General features: G+C 40.5%; 1 protein-coding gene across 1 annotated transcript in view; it reads left to right on the top strand.

The window, feature by feature from the left end:
• Positions 1-21,142, top strand: part of TCOF1 (treacle ribosome biogenesis factor 1) — an 86,160-nt gene that overhangs the window by 27,277 nt on the left and 37,741 nt on the right. Inside the window, exons 6-10 of the mRNA XM_044659860.1 lie at positions 8,350-8,532; positions 8,733-8,948; positions 9,142-9,372; positions 9,552-9,782; positions 18,135-18,359. Coding sequence (XP_044515795.1) covers positions 8,350-8,532; positions 8,733-8,948; positions 9,142-9,372; positions 9,552-9,782; positions 18,135-18,359 — 1,086 coding nt within the window. The remainder of the gene's footprint in view (positions 1-8,349; positions 8,533-8,732; positions 8,949-9,141; positions 9,373-9,551; positions 9,783-18,134; positions 18,360-21,142) is intronic.

Here is a 21,142-nt window from a genome sequence, read left to right as displayed (position 1 = left end):
CCTTAGATAAGGTGACCCTCTTCACAGCCAAAACTGAATACTCTGCCTCTGACTGAATGCTCTGCCTTCTCTCTTCTTTTGGGATTTGATCCTAGCCATTGTCCCTTCTTCCTCCTGCAGCTTGGGTCTTCTTGGCTTTTCTCCTCTACTAAGAAATATGCTTAACTATCCTAGTAATTTAGAAATATCCCCCAAACTATGCTTTCCTTTTCAACTTCTTGCATGTCTTTACCTTTCACTTCCAAGGATATGAAACCATTCCTAATAGGGAACTCCTAGGTGAGGAAACACTGTCTTCCAACTTCAGGTCAGCCCCTTCTTTGCAAGTTATAGTCTTAGGGAAATGCCCAGAGCATTGAGAAATTAGATGATTTGCCCACTATATGCCACAGGGAGAACCTGAATGTGAACTCTGGTCTTCCTAGTTTTAAAGCTGGTCCTCTACACCTTGTAGCCTCCAGCATTAATGTGGATAAATCAGTTTGGTATAATAGAAAGAGCAGAAGACGTATTCACTCCCAGACTTCTTCAAAAAGTAGACTTTAATAGCCCCTTAATTCCTCATTTTTCCACTCACTTTTTTGGATACTCCTACTACTCACAGAATTTGAAGAGTGATACAGACCTTTGGTCAAATCTGTACACAGAAGTACTTATTTACTCAACTAAAACTCCTCAAAGCCACTACTGACTTCCTAATCATCAATTCTTGACTCCTTTGCTCAGTCTTTTACCCTCCATGACCCTTCTGACATGGTTTTTTGATTGTTTTTTTTTTTTCTGTTTAAACATTTTGCTTTTTTAGAAAAATTTTCCATGTTTACATGATTCTTGTTTTTACTTTCCCCTCACCACCACCCCCATATCCAATGCATATTTCCACTGGTTTTAACATGTGTCATCAATCAAGACTTATTTACATATTATTGATAGTTGCATTGGTATGGTCTTTTCCGGTCTACATCCCCAACCATGTCTGCATCAACCCATGTGTTCAAGCAGTTTCCACTCCTGTAGTCCTTTCTCTGAATGTTCTTTTCCATAAATCCCTCAGAATTGTCCTGGGTCATTGCTTTGCTGCTAGTACAGAAGTCCATTATATTCCATTTTACCATAGTATATCAGTCTCTGTGTACAATGTTCTTCTGGCTCTGCTCCTTTCACTCTGCATCAATTCCTGGAGGTCTTTCCCGTTTATTATTCCTTTGAGCACAATAGTATTCTATCACCAGCATATACCACAGTTTGTTTAGCCATTCCCCAATTGAAGGACATACCCTCGTTTTCCAGTTTTTTGCCACCACAAAAAGCGCAGCTATAAATATTTTTGTACAAGTCTGTTTATCTATGATCTCTTTGGGGTACAAACCCAGCAATGCTATGGCTGGATTGAAGGGTCCTTGAGCTCTTTGGGCATAGTTCCAAATTGCCATCCAGAATGGTTGGATCAGTTCACAACTCCACCAGCAATGCATTAATATCCCAATTTTGCCACATCCCTTCCAACATTCATTACTCTCCCCTTCTCTCATTTTAGCCAATCTGCTAGGTGTGAGGTGGTACCTCAGAGTTGTTTTGATTTGCCCTATTCATGTCCCTTGCCCATTTATCAATTGGGGAACTGACATGTTTTTAAAGCCTGGATGTTAGGAGCAGTTGAGTGGCTCAGTGGATTGAGAGTCAGGCCCAGAGACAGGAGGACCTGGATTCAAATCTGGACTCAGACACTTCCTAGCTGTGTGACCCTGGGCAAGTCACTTAACCCCCATTGCCTAGCTCTTACTGCTCTTCTGCCTTAGAACCAATACAGACCAATACAATACTTTCCTAAGACAGAAAGGTAAGGGCTTAAAAAAAAAAAAAAAAAGCCTGGGTGTCTGTGTCCTATGCTGAAGTCCAGGGGCTACTCAGGTGGCCACAGTTTTATGATTGGCAGGAGACCTCTGACCTCCATTTCCAACCTGGGCAGGTTCACCCCTCCTTAGGCAACCTAGAGACCCAGTGATCCCAGGGCCTGCCTTATTAATGCTAAATTCAGTGCTGACACCGAATTCTACCACTTAGAACTCCCCAGCCTAAGCTCCAGTGGCCTCAGCATTCCCGTTAGTAGGGTTTATAGGCAGGTGCCACAACATCTGGCAAAATGTTTCCTAACACTCTGACGCAGGACTCTCATAATATTATTTACTTCATCTTTTTTATCTAGCTCACTGCTCCTTCTTTGAGTTTCTACCCACTTAGTAGAGATAATGTCCTGTAATTGGCCCTGTTCTGCCTTGGAAATATTGTCCACTTGCTTATAATTTCAAGTTTTGTTTTACTGTATAGATTCTGGTCTGTCTGGAGTTTTAGACTCACATTTCCAAATATTACAGACCATCCAGTATGTGTTCCACATGCCCCTCAAAACTCAAGTGTGTCCAAAACTAAATTAGTCCTCTTTCTGTCCAGTTTCTTCTTTCGATTGCTGTTTTCTGTTAATAGCACCATCATTCTCTGAGTTTGACCCAGTCTTAATGTCCACATCGCCTCTTGCATTCTCCTCTCTCTTTTATCCTCTACATTGAGTAAGTGTCCGAGCTCTGGTCATTCTCTCCCTGTTTTTATCCATTTTTGGTCATCACATTACCTAGTCCAAGAGTTAGTTCTTAACCTTCTTTGTGGCATTCTAGAGAAATCTATGGCCCCTTTCTCATTATATACAGCTACAGAATTAATATTTGAAGAATAACTTGTCAACCTCCAAAGAAAGAACTGAGAAACAAACACAAAAGACTTAGTTTATATATATATATATATATATATATATATATTTCCCCCCCTCCCCCCCAAGTGATGCCTTCTTTAGTGGAGGGGTGGAGAAGAAGGAAGGAAGATAGCTGAGAATTTTGATGTGATCAGCAAACAGATTTTTTTTTTTTTAATCCAGAGAGCCACCCTAGGATTAGAACTCCTGCCTCACCAAATATAGTAGTTCCTGGTTTCTATTCCCATAATCCATTTTTCATACCAGAGTTTAAGTCACCTGCTTGTCACCACATAGTAAATGTCAGAGGTGGGATTTAAGCCCAGATCTTCCTAACTCCACAAGTCCTGCCTTGATCCATTATACCTTCATTTTCTCAGACTAGTGTAGTAGAAAACTTTAAATCATCATAACTGGATTTGCATTCCCTGTTCTCCTTGTGTCCATGAATGAGGTACTTAACTGGAGTAAGCTTTAGTTTATCCATTTGTCAGATGAGGTATTTGAAAGACTTATTGTCTCAAAGTGATGGCATCAGAATGAAACATCTATGCATGTAGTACTTTGTAACCACAAAATATTATGCACCTGTAAGCCATAAGTTACATAAAACAGTCTCACACACAACACTCAGAAGTTTAATTTAAACCAGCCTTGTGTATTAGGATGCTTGAAAATTGGGACAGTCTTTTCACACTGCTTCCTCTCACCTGTTTTAGGCCAATGGATTCCTTACACTTTCACCAGTATAAAATTTATGTTCCTTTTATTTATCCCCTAATTTGGCCTTTTATCCCTAACTGTTAAATGCTGCCCTATTTTTTGTTACCATTTAAAATATATATGTAACATAACATATAATAATGATATCATACATATGATTAGTTATAGATATATAATAAATTCAAATAAATATGCTTATCCAAGAGAAACAAATTCTCACATTAGTTATATCCCAAAATCTGTGTCTCATTCTTTTCTCCCCCTCCAACCCCTCCCCAAAAAGGCAGATAGTATGATATAGGTTATGTATATATTATCATATAACATATTGTTTTCACCAAAGAAAAATTCATGGAGGAAATAAAATGAAGAAAGGTTTGTTTCAATCTGCATTCAGACTCCATCTATTCCTTCTATGGCAGTGACTATCCTTTTTTGTCATGATTCCCTTGGAGTTGTCCTGGATCCTTGCTTTGATGATAATAGTTAAGACCATCAAAGTTGATCACTGTGCTTTATTGCTATTACTGTATATGAGATTCTCCTGGTTTTGCTCACTTCATTTTGCATTATTTCATATAAGTTCTTTATGGGTTTTTTTTATGATTATTTTGTTTGTTGTTTCTTATGATACAATAAAGACCCTGATTCAAATGCTGCCTCTCCCAGGAAGTCTTCCATGATCTTTTCCCATTTGCAAATTTATTAATCTCTCACAAATTTCTTAGGCAATTTATAGTTATTTATATTTATCTATAAGTTTCCATATAGTTATTCACATTTCATATAGTTATATATTTAAACTTCCATGTAGCTATTTACATTTATCTCTAAGCTTCCATACCAGACTATAAGCCTCATGGGCCCAGAGGACATGCCTTTTATTGGCCTTTGTATCTTCCTCAGTGCCCAAACACATTACTCTGTACATAAATGATGTAGCTTTTTTTTTTTTTTTTAAATTTAGGAGGCAGCTGGGTTGCTCAGTGGATTGAGAGCCAGACCTAGAGACGGGAGGTCCTAGGTTTAAATATGACCTCAGACATTTCCCAGCTGTGTGACCCTGGGCAAGTCACTTGACCCACATTGCCTACTGTTACAATTAAAAATGATAAATACTGATAGTATAAGAGAAATTAATATTTTAATTGCCATGCTGATAGAGATGAATTATTAGACCACGCACCTGGTAAAAACTCTTCAAAGTTACCGCCCCTGCCCGAGAGAGAGTCTCAAGCCCGACCTCAGAATTTAAGCCACCCTATACGGGGGATGTCTGACGTCCCCACGTCTGAAACCAGAAACCCATTGGATCATGGGGAATGTAGTCTCAAAGTCCCCACGTGTCCACAGGAAGTTTGTAAGATACTTTTAAATGGCACCACCCTGAATTCCAAACACACACTACCTTTACCACTCTTCTGCCTTGGAGCCAATACACAGTTTTGACTCCAAGACAGAAGGTAAGGGTTTTATAAAAAAACATTTTTTTTTTTATAATTTTAGTGTTATTTGATTATTCTGTACTTGATAGACATCATCAAATAAGAGCATTTCCATAGACATTGATAACAGAGGTACGGGCAAAAATGTATTATACATGAAACCTCAGATCTGTTATTTGCAGCCAGCTTTTTAAAAAGAATATAATAAATTCTACATAGCAGTTTCCAAACTCTTCATTTTTCTGTGTTTCCTTTTGAACTTTTATATTCTCTTCAATGGTGTAATGATTCCACATTTTTTTTGTATCCTTATTACTAATCCCTATTTCTGTCCCAATATCCCTTCTCCTAACATTTTTTCCTTTTTAAAAAGTTTACTTATGCATTTATAATCTGTCCCTTCCACTAAAGATGCATACACACACACACACATACACACATAAAATGAAAAATAACCCTCAAAAACCAAAACCCTCACCATAAACATGTATCGTCTAGCAAAACAAATCCCCACATTCGGGCCATTCCCAAAATATATGTCTCTTTCTGCATTTTAAGTTCATCTCTGACAGGAAAAAAGTGGCATGCTTCATCTTCAGTCTCCTGGACTTGTGGGTGCATCAAATTCCAAAGTCTTTCATATTTGTTTTCCTCTAAAATATTTTGTAAATTGTACTACTTTTGCTCACTTCCCTCTACTTCAGTTCATAAAGATCTTCCCAGTTTACTCTGAAATTGTCCATTTTATTGCTTCTTGTAGCACAATAATATATCGTAAATTCATATAGCATAATTTGTTTTGCCATTGCTCAATAGGAGGATAGTCCCTGGGTTTCCAGTTTTTGGCTTCTGCCAAAAAAGGTGTTCTAGATACTTTTGCACACACAGATCTTTTTCCTCTTTCTTTGCTCTCTTTAGGGTTTAGATCTAGTAGGGGTATGAGTGGGTCAAAAGATATACACAGTTTTATAACCTTTTGGGGTATACATAACAGTGAATAGTGTATATTTTCCCAAAGCCCCAACACCATTTGTCATTTTCCTATTTTATTATCTTTGTTAGTCTGATGGATATAAGGTGAAACATAAAAGTTGCTTTAATTTGCATTTCACTAATTATTGGTTTAGAGTCAGATCAAGTCAGTGCCCAGCACATAGTAGGTGCTTAATAAGTAAATACTTATTGAATGAATTATCAACCATTTTTTCATATTGTTTTTGCTACTTCTTTAGAAAACTGTCTATTCATATCTTTTAATCAGTTATCCATTGTTTCCCTCCAAAAAAAAAAATGCCCTTGTAACAAATAAATATAATCAACATATGTTAGTCATGTCCAAAATTGAATATCTCAATTTCTTCCTCAATTCCCAAAGCCCTATGTCAAGACATGTAGGTAGCTTCATATTAGTCCTCTTGAATAGCATTGGTTATAGCACTGATAATTCTTAAATCTTTCAGAGTTTCTTTAATTTCCTGTATTTCCATAAATTGTTCTTATGGTTCAGCTCCTTTCTCATTTCTTACAGCATTATATATTAAAGGCCTAGTAATATTTAGAGGATGTGCCCAGATTAGTGACTTTAGGGGCGTAGTTCCAAATTGCTTTCTAGAATGGCTGTTCTAATTCACAGTTGCTCCAACTGTGTCCATTTTACCTCAAACCTTCTAACCTTTGCACTTTCTTTTTTCACCTTTGCTAATTTGAAGGGTTTGAAGTAGAAAGTTAATTGCTTTCATTTGCATTTCTCTAATTACCAATGCTTTGGAACATTTTTAATATGGTTTTGATAGCTTGGATTTCTGTCTTTGACAACTATATATTAAAAAAAGAAAAAGAAAACATTTATATTCTTTAACCATTTATCTACTGGAAAATGGCTCTTGTTCTTCCAGTTTGAATTAGTTCCTTAACTGGATATGAAACCTTTATCAGTAAACCTTATTATAGAGAATTTTTTCATATTACCTCCTTTCCTTCTAATTTTAACCACATTAGTCTCATATGTACAAAACCTTTTTAATTTTATGCAACTGAAATTGTTCATTTTATCTTTTGAGATCCTCTCTATCCCCTTACTTGGTCATGAACACTTCTCTAGTCTATGAATCTGAAAGGTAATGTCTTCCTTTTTTCTCTAATTTGTTTATGTAGCACCTTTTTAAGTTATGTGTCCATGAAAAGCTTATCTTGATATGAGATATATTAGTATGAGATGTTGATCTCTACCTAATTTCTGCCAGACTCCTTGTTAGTTTTCCCAGCAGTTTTTAATTGAATAGTGAGTCCTTACCCCAGTTGCTGGGATTTTGCAGTTTATTGAATACCATGCTCCGTGTTCATTTATGTCTCTTTAGTCTGTCCCACTTTATCTAGTGTCTTGATCAGCATCTCTAGCTGTTGATTAATGTTCATTTGAATTGAAGTTCCATTATTTCAAGCAAACGTGAGGACTGAAGGGAAAAGACCTTTCTATCACACTTCTGCCACTAGGTCTAACTGCAAAGTGGAAAGAGTGTTTCCATGAGGGCAAGATCCAGGTGCACTTCAGAGTAGGTCAGATTCTCCATTGTCACATTTTCTTTCCAATCAGAAATTCTAGGAGTTCCTATGTGTGGACCCTTTGGTTTCAGACTATGAACTACCTAATTCTTTACTCATCTCATTTCTTTTTCTTTGAGTAACACCATTTGTGAAGGTAGCTCAAGTGCATCCTTCACATAGTTAAAAAAACAATTTGTCACACATCTGACTTTGTCATTCCCCCTCTCAAGAACCATCAGTGACTCCCTATTATAAAATACAGTTCTCCTTAGTCTGACATTTAAGGCTTTACAATCTTGTTCCAAACTATCTATCTCATCCTTACTTGCATTTTTCTTCTTCAAATACCCTGCATTCCCGCCAGACTGCATTGCTAAGCTATTTTCTTCACTCAAAGTTCTCAGTGGGACAGCTTGGTATAGACAAAGCACCAGACTTAGACTTAGGAAGACCTGATTTCAAATCTAGCCTTTGGCATTTAATAACTTTGTGATCCTAGGCAAATCCCTTCACTTCTATTTGCCTCAATTTTCCCATTTAGAAAGTGGGAATATAATAGCACCTACCTTGTTGTGAGAATCAAATGAGATATTTCTAAAAAGTGCTTAGCACAGTTCCTGGCACATAGTAGGCTGTACATAAATGTTAACAATGATGTTGACCATTATGTGATTTATTTTTCTTCAAGGCTCAGTTCATGCACCAACTCCCTCACAAAATCTTCCCTGAATTTCCTACATATCTTCTACTCCTCACTCCCAGCCAAAAATATTCTCTTCCTCCTTCCTTACCTCATATTAGCTTCCTCCTTTTTCCTTTTTTCTTGTATCCCTGTTGACTTATAGTGATTTGTACACAGGTGGTGATTAAATTAATATTTGTTATCTTCAGGTTAAAAGTGTCCTAGCCTCTGGTACCAAAGCATCCCCAGGGAAAGGGGCTCTTTCTGTTCCTGGTAAGTCAGTGACTTCAAACCTCCAGGCCAAGGCACTACAACCTGAAAGTCCAGAGACTAGTTCTGAGAGCAGTGAGGAGTCAGAGAGTGATGAAGATGCCTCTGCACCACAGGGACAGGTGATGCCTCCCACCAATCCCCTGGTACCGGGGTCTAAGCTGCTACTGTCTAGTCAGCCCTGCAGGCATGCAGCTCTACAGTACAATTTATGTCTCTGTTGGGGTTGGTTGTTTGATGCTCAGGGAAGGCTACAGAGAACAAGTACTCGATATGAATCTCAGATTTCTTTCCCTTTTGTCTTCTTTCCTTATGATCTTAGGAAAAATCATCCATGAAGACTCCTCAGGCCAATGCCACACCAGCAACTAGAACTTCTACCCCATCAACCCTCACTAAGGTGTCTCCAGGGAAAGGGACCCTCCAGGCCAAGACAGGTCCTCCCCACAAGACATCTGAAGCCAATTTGCCAGAGACTGGTTCTGATAGTAGTGAGGAGTCAGAGAGTGAAGACAGTATCATAGTGCCACAGAGACAGGTGATACCTCATACTTTGCTCTAGTCCTCTTGGTATGGTGGCCTACACATCTCTGGAGTTTTACAACTCTGACAAGCAATTTATATCTCAATTTGGACTTGTTTGTTGGTCAAGGAAAGCCATGGAACCTTCCTAAGGAATAGTTCTGAATCTGATTTCTTTCCCCTCTTGTTCTTTTTCCTTGTGATCTTAGGGGAAATCATCAGGAAAGGCTCCCCAAGCCAATGCTACACCATTGAAAGGAACCATTCTCACTCCTGGGAAACCAGTGACTTTAGCCTCTCCAGCTAGGGTGGGACCTTCAACCCCCTCACCTAGAACAGGAACTTCAGCCATGGCATCTGAACCTGGAAGTTCAGAAACTAGTTCTGAGAGCAGTGAAGAGTCAGAGAATGAAGAAGAGATCTTCGTACCGCAGGAAAAGGTGATGACTTGCACCAGTCCTCTGGTGGAAGGGTTAGTAAGCCCCTCAGGACTGTGACTCCTTAGTGGAATTAGTGTTTCAGCTGGGTCTTATTGGGTAAAGGAGTCCCTTGGGTTTGAAAAAGTTGTCCTGAACCTCAGATTTTTTTTCCTCCTTTTTCTCTTTGCTCATCATCTTAGAAAAAATCACCAGTGAAAGTTCTCCAAGTTAATGCCATTGTGACCAAAGTTGCTCCTGTCCCCCCTCAAGGGCCCCTGGGGAAAGAGGCTCTTTCTACACCTGGGAAATCAGGGACTCTGGCTTCTGGAGTCAAGGTGTCATCATCCACTGAGACTTCTGGATCAGAGAGCTCTGAGGGCAGTGATGAGTCAGAAAGTGAAGAGGAAAAAACCCCAGCACCTCAGACCCAGGTGAGACTGGAAAGAAAGAAAATAACCATGTGGGAGCATGAGGCTGGGAAACATTGACTAATACCAGCTTTGTCTTCCCCTCTCTGAATCTGATTTCTCATCAGCAGAATAGAAGAATCAGAATAGAGGATCTCTAAGATCCCTTCTAGCTATAAGTCCCACATGACAGACTATGGCCCTCGCAAACAGTTCTGGCCCTCTTATTAGTTGATTTAATTTTGTATTATTCCATACCTCTGACTGCCTTTTATCACCTTGTCTGTATCTACTCTGTACTCCCTTGTCCCCCTTGTACTCCTAAGCTACTGAGCATTGGTAAGGAAAGTTGCAGCCTGGATCCATGACAAGTTCCCAGTCTTCATTCTGCCTGAGCCCTCACTAATGCACAGAAGCACTCTTGTTCTTCTTTGATTGACAATCTGCCCCATTCCCCTCAGTGATTGTCTTTCCTCAAGCCCCAAATGCTTCCTTTCTCTTTTGACAGATGTCTCTTCTGTGTAACTGAGGTTGAGGCCAACCTTCATTCCCCCTTCTCCATAGATCAGAGAGATGTCGTCAGCCATCTCTCCTGTTTTACTTCTGGCCCTTCATGGCTTCTCATTTCCCTGAGGAGTCTGCCTCAATGGTCATTCTCTCGGCTTCAATCCCACTGTATGTACTGTCTCTTTCCTTCTTACCTACAGATGCCTTCAGGTCTCCCCCAGCCTTAAAAATAGGTGGCTCTGTGGTTAGAGAACCAGACTTAGAGATGGGAGGTCCTGGTTTCAAATATGGCTTCTGATATTTCCTAGTTGTGTGACTCTGGGCAAGTCACTTAACCCCCATTGCCTAACTCTTACCACTCTTCTGTCTTGGAGCCAATTCTTAGTATTGCTTAATCTTTCTGTCCCCTCAGTTGATTGTTTTATTTTTCCCTTTCCCTGCCAAAATCCTAGAATTTTCTGTACTTGCTGCCTTTATTTTTTCCTTACCCACTCACCACTCCACTCTGTGTTCTGTAGTTTCTGATTCTTCCATCTTTGTACATTTAATTTTTTTTCAAATAAAAATATTTTTTCTCTCTCTTTCTCTCCCTTCCCCTTAGGAGTGAGGGGTAAGGGGAGAATCCATTTAACAAATATGCCTAGTTGTGCATAACATCTACAACGTCTTAAAAGTATCCATCTCAGTCTTCAGCCTGAATCCTTCATATCTTTGTCAGGAAGGTGGGTGGCCTGCTTCCTCCTGAGTCCTCTGAGATTATGGGTTGGTTATCACATTGAGGGAAGCTCTTACATCTTTCAGAGTTGTTCTAGTCTTTGTAGTATATTCTCAATCTGCTTATTTCACTGTTTGAATTAAAACCTGCTTTTCCAGGTTCTTCTGAAACTGTCCCCTTCCTCTTTTCTTTATAAGAAATAATATTCCACTGGATTCATATGCCACCTATTTACTCAGCTGTTTCCTAATTGATAGATACTCCTTTAGTTCAGTTATTTGCCATCACAAATGTTTTGTACTTATAAGTATTTTTCCTGTTCTTTCCTCTTGGAGCATAGACCTAGTAGTGGTATGGCTCTGTGATGGCAAACCTATGGTATGCATGCCAAAGATGGCACATAGCACTCTCTGTGGGCACACATGCTATCCCTGGCAGAGTTAGTTCCTGGAAAAGCAGAGGGACTCCAGTGGGGCTGCTCCCTTCCTCCTCTATACCAAGTCTCCCACTCTCTATGCTTACTCCTTCCCTTGAGCAGAGCACTCAGGACACTCCCCCACAAAGGCTCACTGTGCTCCCTCTGCCCCCTGCTCCCACCCCATGTAGGTTGTAGCTCAGTTGGTGGCTCTACTCCTAACATCACAGGTCTACCCTTGTTATGCAAATCTAAGCAGCCTAAAGGTTGCATCTCTATGTCATAGCTGAGAGCTGAGCACAGAGGCAGCCTAGGACTGCATTTGAAACATGCATCCCTTGTTATTATAAGAAACTGCTTCCCCTCCTTCCTCACCTTACCCCCTACCTTTCCAACCCTACTAGTCTTCTCCTGCTAAGTAAATCATGGCAGCAGCCCCCAGCATGGCTGGATGCAGCAACAGGTCCCCATGGCAGTAGGAGGTGGCTTCCCCTGGACCTGAGCCAACTAGGAGCCCATCTCCTGCCCCTGAAATGGGGGGGAGGGGGAATGAGGAGGGGCACTCAGTAGGGAGGAGGGGAAAAATGGCATGTGATATCTAAAAGGTTCACCATCACTGGTATAGCTGGTTGTGTTATAGTGGGGCTATAGCTGGGTCTAAGGATATAACCATAGCTTTTTTGTATCTCCACTTTCTTGTTGAAAGTAGCACCTCAAGGTTCTCAGGGACCTCTTACTTGCTTTAATGACTTTTTCCTCAATTCTTATCCACCTTGGACTACTCTGAAGCTTTTCATACTATTTTGTTATCTTCTTCCCTTGGTTTCCATGACCGGTTTCTTGCACAGTTCTCTTAGTTGTATGGTTGTTCTTTCTCTTTTCTTATCATCAGTGTCCTTCCCTTTGACTAGGGCTCTATTATGTCCCCAGACACATGTACACACTGCCACTCACTTGCTCTCATATATACATATACATGAGAGAGTGTGTATGTGCGTGTGACAGTGACAGAGAAAGCTAGGTGGTGCAATAGAATGGCAGGCTTTAAGTCAAGAAAAATCATCTTCCTGATTGCTTTTTTTTTTTTTACTTCCTCCCCTTCCCCAGTTACACATAGAAACAGTTTTGACAATTGTTTTCTGACATTTTGCAAATCAGATTCTCTCTTCCCTTCCTCCACTATTCTCCAGGCCATAAATAGTCTAATTTAGGTTATGCCAGTGCTTTCATGCAATACATATTTCCATTTTCATGCTGAGACAGAAGATACATGTTACACATACCAAAAAAAAAAAAACTCCTGAAGGAAGTAAAGTGGAAGATGGCATGCTTTGATCTCTATTCAGACTCCAACAGTTCCTTCTTTGGCTGGGATAGCATTTTCACCATTTGTGCCTTGTGGATATTTCAGAAACTTGCTTTGCTGATAATATAGTTTAGTCCTTCACAGGTGATCATTATGCAATATTTCTGTTACTGTAAACACTGTTCTCTTGGTTCTGCTCTCTTCACTTTGAATCGGTTCATAAAAGTCTTTCCAGGTTTTTCTGAACTCATCTTGTTTGTCATTTCTTATGGCATCTTCCTGATTTTAAATCTGGCTTCAGATACTTAGTAGCTGTATGACTTGGGGAAAGTCATTTCACCCTGTTGGCCTCAGTTTCCTCATCTGTAAAATGAGCTAAAACAGGAAATGGCAAAGCACTCCAGTATCTTTGCCAAGGATTGGGGTCACAGAGTTGGATACAAATAAAATGATTCAGCAACAACAAAGAGAGAATTAGAGATATATAGATCCAGCCTTAATCTCTCTCCTAAATTCTTCTCCCCTCGCCAGTCTAACTACCCTCTAGACATCTCCACCTAGATGTACCTTTACCATCTCAAACTCAATAGGTCCCAAATGATTCTTTTTTTTTTTAAACCCTTACCTTCCATCTTAGAATCAAAGTATTGGTTCCAAGCAGAAGAGCAGTAAGGGCTAGGCAGGGGGGGTTAAGTGACTTGCCCAGGATCACATAGCTTGGAAGTGTCTGAGGCCAGATTCGAACCTAGAACCTCCCATCTCGAGGCCTGGCCACCAGCTGCCCTCCCTTACCCAATGATTCTTTGTCAAGCTCCCTTCCCCTTCCTTAAAAACCTCCACTTTGGAGAGCTCCTCTGTTTCTGTGGAGAGTGCTGGCATTTTCCCCTTTCTCAAGTTTGTAACCTTGTAGTTGTCCTTTTCTCTCTCCCTGTCCTTCCCTATCCAATCAGTCCCCAAGTCTTGCCCCTTCACAACATCTCTCTCCTCCTCTACCTTTATTCCATCTTTTCAGTGAGCATGTCTTCCTCACCTCTCCCCAGGATTACTAGCTAGTGGCTTTGTGCATACAGTGCTGGACCTGAAGTCAGATAGAACTATGTTCAATTCCTGCCTCATACACCCCCTAGCTGAGTGGCTAGGCAAATTATTTCATCTCTTTATGCCTCAGTTTCCTCATCTGCACAATGGAGATAATAAGTACCTGCCTTCCATGTTCTGAGCTAATATAATTAAAGGACTTCATGAACCTTAGAGTGCTATTTAAATGTTAGGTGATAGATGGCACAGAGGATAGAACTACAGGCCTGGAATCAGGAGGATCTGGGTTCAGATGGAACCTTAGGCACTTGCTAACTGTGTGACCTTAACAAGGCACTTAACCCTACTTGTCTAGTCCTTAATTCATCCTTAGCCTTATACGTCTTTTTGTTATAATTATTTTTTTATTCCCCCAAAACCCAATTAATTAATTAATTAATTAATTAATTAATTGGTTGAGGGTGTTTCCCCATGGTTACATGATTCATGTTCTCTCCCACCCCACTCCCATAGCCAACAAGCAATTCCACTGGGTTTTACATGTGTCATTGATCAAGACCTATTTCCATATTATTATTTGCATTAGGGTGATAGATTTAGAGTCTACATCCCCAATCATATCCCCATCAACCCATGTGATCAAGCAGTTATTCCTCTGTGTTTCTACTCCCACAGTTCTTCCTAAGTCCCTCAGAATTGTCCTGGATCATTGCATTGCTGCTAGTAGAAAAGTCCATTATATTCAATTTTACCACACTGTATCAGTCTCTGTGTACAATGTTCTCCTGGATCTTGTAATAATAAAGGAGCCAGTTAGAGATGTTTGACCTGGATGGTCATGCCGCCCCACAGGAGTCAGGGGCAAGGCTTCCCTATAAGAAGAGGTATGCTGCACCCCAGTCTGATACTGAATAAGGATGGGGTTTACTCAAAACCTCCCCACTGAGGTCAGTCAGTTTCACAGCAGTCAGTTTCATAGTGGGTGGTCTGGCTTCAAAATGGAGGCAGCCAGACCAAGCTGTGGTTCCCCTCTCCCTCATTGTCAAGCACTTTGGAACGCTATCTGGCTGTTGAATGGCTTTCTGTTTTTCACAAATCAGGGATTGGGGAAAGGGGTGAAGGGCAGAGGGATTTCGGGGTGCTCTCTTCTCTATTTCTATGGGGTCTGTCCCTTAGGAGGGAACTTTAATGATTCCCACACCTAAGCTTCCTTCCCCCTTTTCCTTCTATTTCTATTTCTATTTTTCTGTTTCTATCCTTTTCTATAATTGTAAGTTTTGACTGAAAAGGGTCTCTCAGCAAGGTTGGATAATGGGTGAAGGAGACTAAGAGATTGCTCCCAAAATAGAGTCCAAAAACTTAGCTAACTTGACGGTTGAAGTCTTGATGGGTGAGATGCGATGGAATGGCTTTGATCAGGGAATCAGGGTTTCAATTTCCAAAGAAAGATCCTTAGAAAGCCCTCAGGACTGGATCTGAGCTGGGTTGTCCTCCTCTTCCCTCTTCTCAGTCCTCCACCCGAAGACCGTTCCTCTTCCTCTTCCTCAGAGAAATTCCCTATAATTATATATATAATATATATAATTATTAATAATTAATATAATTATATATATATATATAATTATAATCACCTAAATTCCCAGAATCCTCTCTGGTCTCAACTCTCAGCAACTGTCAGCAACTGCCTTCTCTGGCTCCTTTGGTCTGTAATGCAAGGTGGCTAACAGAAACTTTTTGCTTCTGTAATTTCTAATGGTCACAAAAAGTCAGTTAAACATCTTAGAATCTTCAGAAAGTCAATTAGAACTTAAAGCTCTAAATAGAGGTGAAGTTCCAACTGACGGGGCTTTTGCCTTCTGGCTTTCGCTGTGGTTGGAGGATTTTGCTTTGGCTTAACCTGTTGGCTTTGGCCTAATTGCTTTGGCCTTGGCCTGTGCTTATTTTGTCTTGGGGAAATTTGGACCTATCTTATTTCTCTGGACCTCTCCCTGATCTCCCATCTCCATCCCTCCCCTTCCTTGAATTTCCTTTTGGTCCTGGTGGAAGGGAGGGCTTGGTGATTATATATTGTGGGTTTAGTTTCTATAGGCAAGTAGAGTATCCTCAAATAAGTTACCCCTAGTTTAAATGATTTGATAAAGACTTTACTTGAAAGGCAGTCAAATCTTCGTGACTGGGAAAGCCAGACTCTCTCTGTCTAAACCTCTCTGCGACCCATCCCCACCATCACCCCTCTCCCTAGCAGCAGTTAGAAAACCCTGAACCCCTCTGCCCTTCTGACCGACCCTGGTATTAATAAATCCTCTTGTTACCTATTCAAACCCTATGGTGAATCCATTGTGTTGAAAATTAAGACAAGGGCTCAAGGGGAAGGACTCATTTTTCTTCTATTTCCTTGAGGGGAGCTGGGGGCATCCATCTTGGCAGGAAGTACCTACCTCAAGACTTCCTCCAGCCATCAGTTTGACTAGCAGGGAGGGGCCCTCTTGACTCCTTCCTTAAGAGACTTTAGAAACTAACAATAGAAACCATCCAGCCAAACCTAAAATTTCTTACTGGCCCTAAATTCCTCCCTGTATTCTCTGTCTCAAGCCTCTGGGAATAAATCTGTTTGAGCTGCCCTCTCCTACATACCCCATTTCCTTTATCTCCTATATACCTCCCATACTTTCATTCCTTCTCCAATCACCTTATAATCACCTATATCCCCTTTATCCTTCCCCTTCCTCACACCCAAATTGCCTTCATTGACCCATTCAGATTATTTATTCTTGATAACATTAATTGGCAAGCAAAGTTGGGGAACTACCTAAAATCTATCTGATCCAACCAAAATGAAGCTAGCTAGGATAACATTCATCCTATCTAGCATCTCGATGATTTCTTGGTCCCTAATGCAGGGTATGGTGGATTTTTGGTTTATAAGGTCCCTAATTTCGTGCAACATCTACGATTATTATAAATGGTGTGCTCTGACTCTGGCTGAATGTATTTGCTTTATCCCAACAGCCATAGCCATAATTCTAACAATCTGGCAATTCCTTATGGTCTCAACAAATGTTTTCTCTCCCCTGTGGAAATGGTTTAACTCAATTACTTCACAAAAGAAAGATACTGATTCTGGAGAATTAGTAGATAACATCAAACTACTATTCCAAGGACTAAAACAGATAAGGGAAGGAAAGGAACTGGACAAACACATAATTCTCCAGCTAGAGATTGTGGAGTTCAAATACCTAGGGAATAATACCACCAATGAAAAATCAAAGCCCAATAACAACCAACCATCAGATTATTTATTCTTGATAACAGGTCCTATCCCCCTTGCACAAATCCCATCCTTATCATCTGCTCCTTTCACTCTGCATCAATTCCTGGAGGTCAGTCCAGTTCACATGGAATTCCTCCAGTTCATTATTCCTTTGAGCACAATAGTATTCCATCACCAACAGATACCACAAATTCTTCAGCCATTCCCCAATCAAAGGGCATCCCCTCATCTTCCACAAAGAGTGTGGCTAAAAATAGTTTTGTACAAGTCTTTTTCCTTATTATCTCTTTGGAGTTTAAACCCAGCAGTGGTATGATTGGATCAAAGGGCAGGCAGTTTTTAAAGCCCTTTGGGCATAGTTCCAAATTGCCATCCAGAATGATTGTATCAATTCACAACTCCACGTGCAGTGCATTAATGTCCCAATTTTGCCACATCCCCTCCAACATTTATTACTTTCCTTTGCTATCATGTTAGCCAATCTGCTAGGCGTGAGGTGTTACCTCAGAGTTGTTTTGATTTAGAACATTTTTTCATGTGCTTATTGATAGTTTGGTTTTCTTTATATGAAAATTGCCTATTCATGTCCCTTGCCCATTTATCAATTGGGGAATGGCTTGCTTTTTTGTACAATTGATTTAACTCCTTATAAATTTGAGTATTTAGACCTCTGTCAGAGGTTTTTGTTATACAGATTTTTCCCCCAATTTGTTACTTCCCTTCTAATTTTGATTGCATTGGTTTTGTTTGTACAAAACTTTTTAATTTAATGTAATTAAAATTATTTATTTTATATTTTGTAATATTTTCTAACTCTTGATTGGTCTTAAAGTCTTTCTTTTCCCATAGATCTGAAAGGTAAACTATTCTATGTTCACCTGATTTATTTATAGTTTCCTTCTTTATATTCAAGTCATTCACCCATTCTGATTTATCTTGGTGTAGGGAATGAGATATTGATCTAAACCTAATCTCTCCCATACTGTTTTCCAATTTTCCCAGCAGTTTTTGTCCTCTTAAGTCTTAAAGTTGTTACTAAGACAAAGTAAAAAAAACTACCCTCCTAATTGGACCATTTGATCTTCTTTGACTCCTAATTCCTTCTCTGATCCTATTCTCTCTAGGTGAAGCCTTCAGGGAAAGCCCAAGCCCAGGTTTCCCTGTCCCCACTCCCCAAGAGCCCATTAGAGAAAGGGGTTCTCAACTCTCCTGAGAAGGCATTGATGGTCACTCCCAGTGCTAAGATGGCACCTCAAGCCAAAGGAATGGGGCCTGGGAGGTCACAGGCGAGTTCCGGTTGCAGTGGAGAGTCTGAAAGTGAAGGGAAAACTCCCATGTCCCAGGGACAGGTGAGAAGTCTGAAAGGGAGTGCACTGCAGAATTGGGGTGGGTGAAGGAGCATGAGGCTGGAACAGAGGCCTCAGACATCCTCCGCAGCAGTAAAGCCAGTGACCCTTTCTGAACCTGTCTCCTCATCTGTCAGAGGGGGATAGTAGATAATGGGGCTTGATAACCAGGAGGAATGGTTGTAAGGATCAAATGAAATAGTCATATATGCATGTTATACACATAAGCAATGATGGGCTCAAACATGGACATACCCCATGCCTGAACCCAGCCATGAGTGAGTGAAAGAGAAAGTGTATGTAAGTAAATCAATGTTACTCTGGGTATTTCTTAGATGGTTTTGCCTGGTTTGGCATCAAAACTGACCCAGAATGGGCCATTTGATCTTTCATTTAGTTCTAATGTCTTCTCTGGCTCTGCTTTCTTCCCACTAGTCAATACCATCGGTGAAAACTCCTCAGGTCAAAGCTTCTCCAGCCAGTGCTACCAAGGGACCTGTGGGGAAGGGAGTTGTTCCCACTTCAGGGAAGTTAGGGCCTGTAGCTTCCAGTGCCAAAGGGATGTCTCCAGCCAAAGCATTGGGGCCTGGGAAGCCAGAGGTGAGTTCTGAGAGCACTGAAGAGGACACAGAGAGTGAGGCTGAGGTACCTGCAACCCAAGGACAGGTGAGTCATAGACTGGGGCTGTCTTTGCTTCAGATCTGTCCCCATGGAGAAGGGAACTATTTCTGACTGGAACACTGGTCTCTAAAGTCAGTCAGTCAGCTAGCATCTGTTAAATGCCTACTATGTGCCTGGCATTGTACAGTCCTGAGGATACAAAGATAAAAGACTATTTCTGCTGTCAAAGAACTCACACAATCTAATGGAAAAGACAACATGCAAATAATTATGTAAAAACAAGATACAGAAAGAGGATAACATGGGAACAGTCTTTGAGGGAAGGCACTAAGATTAAGGAAGACTTGAGGACAGCTAAGTGGCTCGGTGGATTGAGAGCCAGGGCTGAAGACAAGAGGTCTTGGGATCAAATCTGACCTTAGACACTTCCTAGCTGGGTGACCCTAAGCAAGTCATTTAACTCCCATTTGTAAGATTAAAATTAATATCCAATAACTCCAAGTATTATATTTTATAATATTTATTAATAACCACTTAAAGTAGAAGAAAATAAACTAAAAGGAATAGAAGTTCAAACCAAATTATCTAACAAAAAATAAAACCATGTGTCTAAATTCTCCTGCCTGACATAAAGCCAGCTTTCCCAGCCACAGTCAGGGGAAGAGAGACCCAAGGGGCAGGGTCACATCAAAACATATCTTCCCTATGTTAATGCCCTATGTAGATATGTAAATGAGATGCTGGGAGAGCGAGTTTTGGGGAACAAAATTCTAATTATACACATCGCTTAGCCCTTACCACTCTTCTGCCTTGGAATCAATACTTAGTATTGATTCTAAGAAAGGAGTAAGGGATTTTTAAAAAAGGCCAGGGGGACTTTAGTTGAAGCTTGAAGGAAGCCAGGAGGCAGAGATGAGGACATTCCAGGTATGGGGGCACAGCCTTTGAAATTGCTTGTAATCGGTTATATAACCTTGGACAAGTTATATTTTGAAGGGATCTCATTTTTTTTATCTTGCAAATCAAGGCAGTTGTACTAGATGCTTCAAAGGTCCCTTTCTGTGATTTTAACAGTTGAGCTATTTGCCATAAAGTATTTCTGACAGAAGTCCAGTGATGGCATGCTTCACAGGAGGATCAGAGAATGCAGGAGTGCATGAGGTATAGAAAGACTGGATAGATCAGGGGCCAGGTTAGGAAGAAGAGCTTTACCAAACAGGATTTTATACTTGATCCTTACATTGATAGGAAACTATTAAAGTGTATTGAATAGAGGGGGTGAAGGGTGCAGTGTGATGTGGTCAGACCTGAGATTTAGGCTCATGGGTTTGACAGTTGAGTGGAAGATGGATTGGGGTGGGGAGAAACTTGAGGCAGGCAGGCCTATGGGCTGGCAGGGTAGAAGGCCAGGCAGGAGTTGATAAGGTTCTGCACCAGGGTGGTGGCAGCATCAGAGAAGAGACTCCCTGGTTGGGAAGGTAGAAAAAAACAAAAGAATTTGACTACTAATTGGGCATAGGAGTTGAGGAAGAGGAGTAAGAGATAGTGAAGGAGTTAGTGAAATGCTCCCTAGTAATAAGGAAATTTGATGTTAAGATTAAAATTCTTTGATGACTTATACATACATAAATACATATACACATATACATTTAGACATAGAATTTATACATGGTTATTAAATAATATACATATATCCTTAGACTTATAGAATTTATACATATTTATTAAATAACAAAAACTGGGCCAGAGAAAGAAAAGGTATCTAGTGACAAATGGCTGGCTATTCCTTTAGCAGACCAGGCGGGGGAAAAAAAAAACAAAACAAGAGCCAAGGCCTCTACACTCCTCCCTCTTAACAGGGAAAAAACACAGAACTATTAAATAGTCAGGAAAACCACTCTTTAATTAAGGAAAGGAGTTTGGCACTAAAATTTAGGCCTCCTCGCTGAGCTGTGAACTATCAAAACCCAAGAAGAGTCCCCAGACTCAGGTAGCTCCAGTCACCAACTCCTGGGAGTGCCACCACCCTAGGTGACCTCTCCCAAGAGCCATTAAAGTAGGAAACTTAAATACCTTTCTTGGGGAACTTGAGGGACTAAGGATGAAAGGGACAGTTGATTGGCTTTACAATGGAAACAAAGGAAAATGAGGAGTTCCAGACTAGA

Source organism: Gracilinanus agilis, chromosome 2 (genome assembly GCF_016433145.1).
Source record: "Gracilinanus agilis isolate LMUSP501 chromosome 2, AgileGrace, whole genome shotgun sequence".
NCBI lineage: Eukaryota > Metazoa > Chordata > Mammalia > Didelphimorphia > Didelphidae > Gracilinanus > Gracilinanus agilis.
Note: the sequence above shows the minus strand (reverse complement) of the source record. Positions and strands in the feature narration are given on the sequence as shown.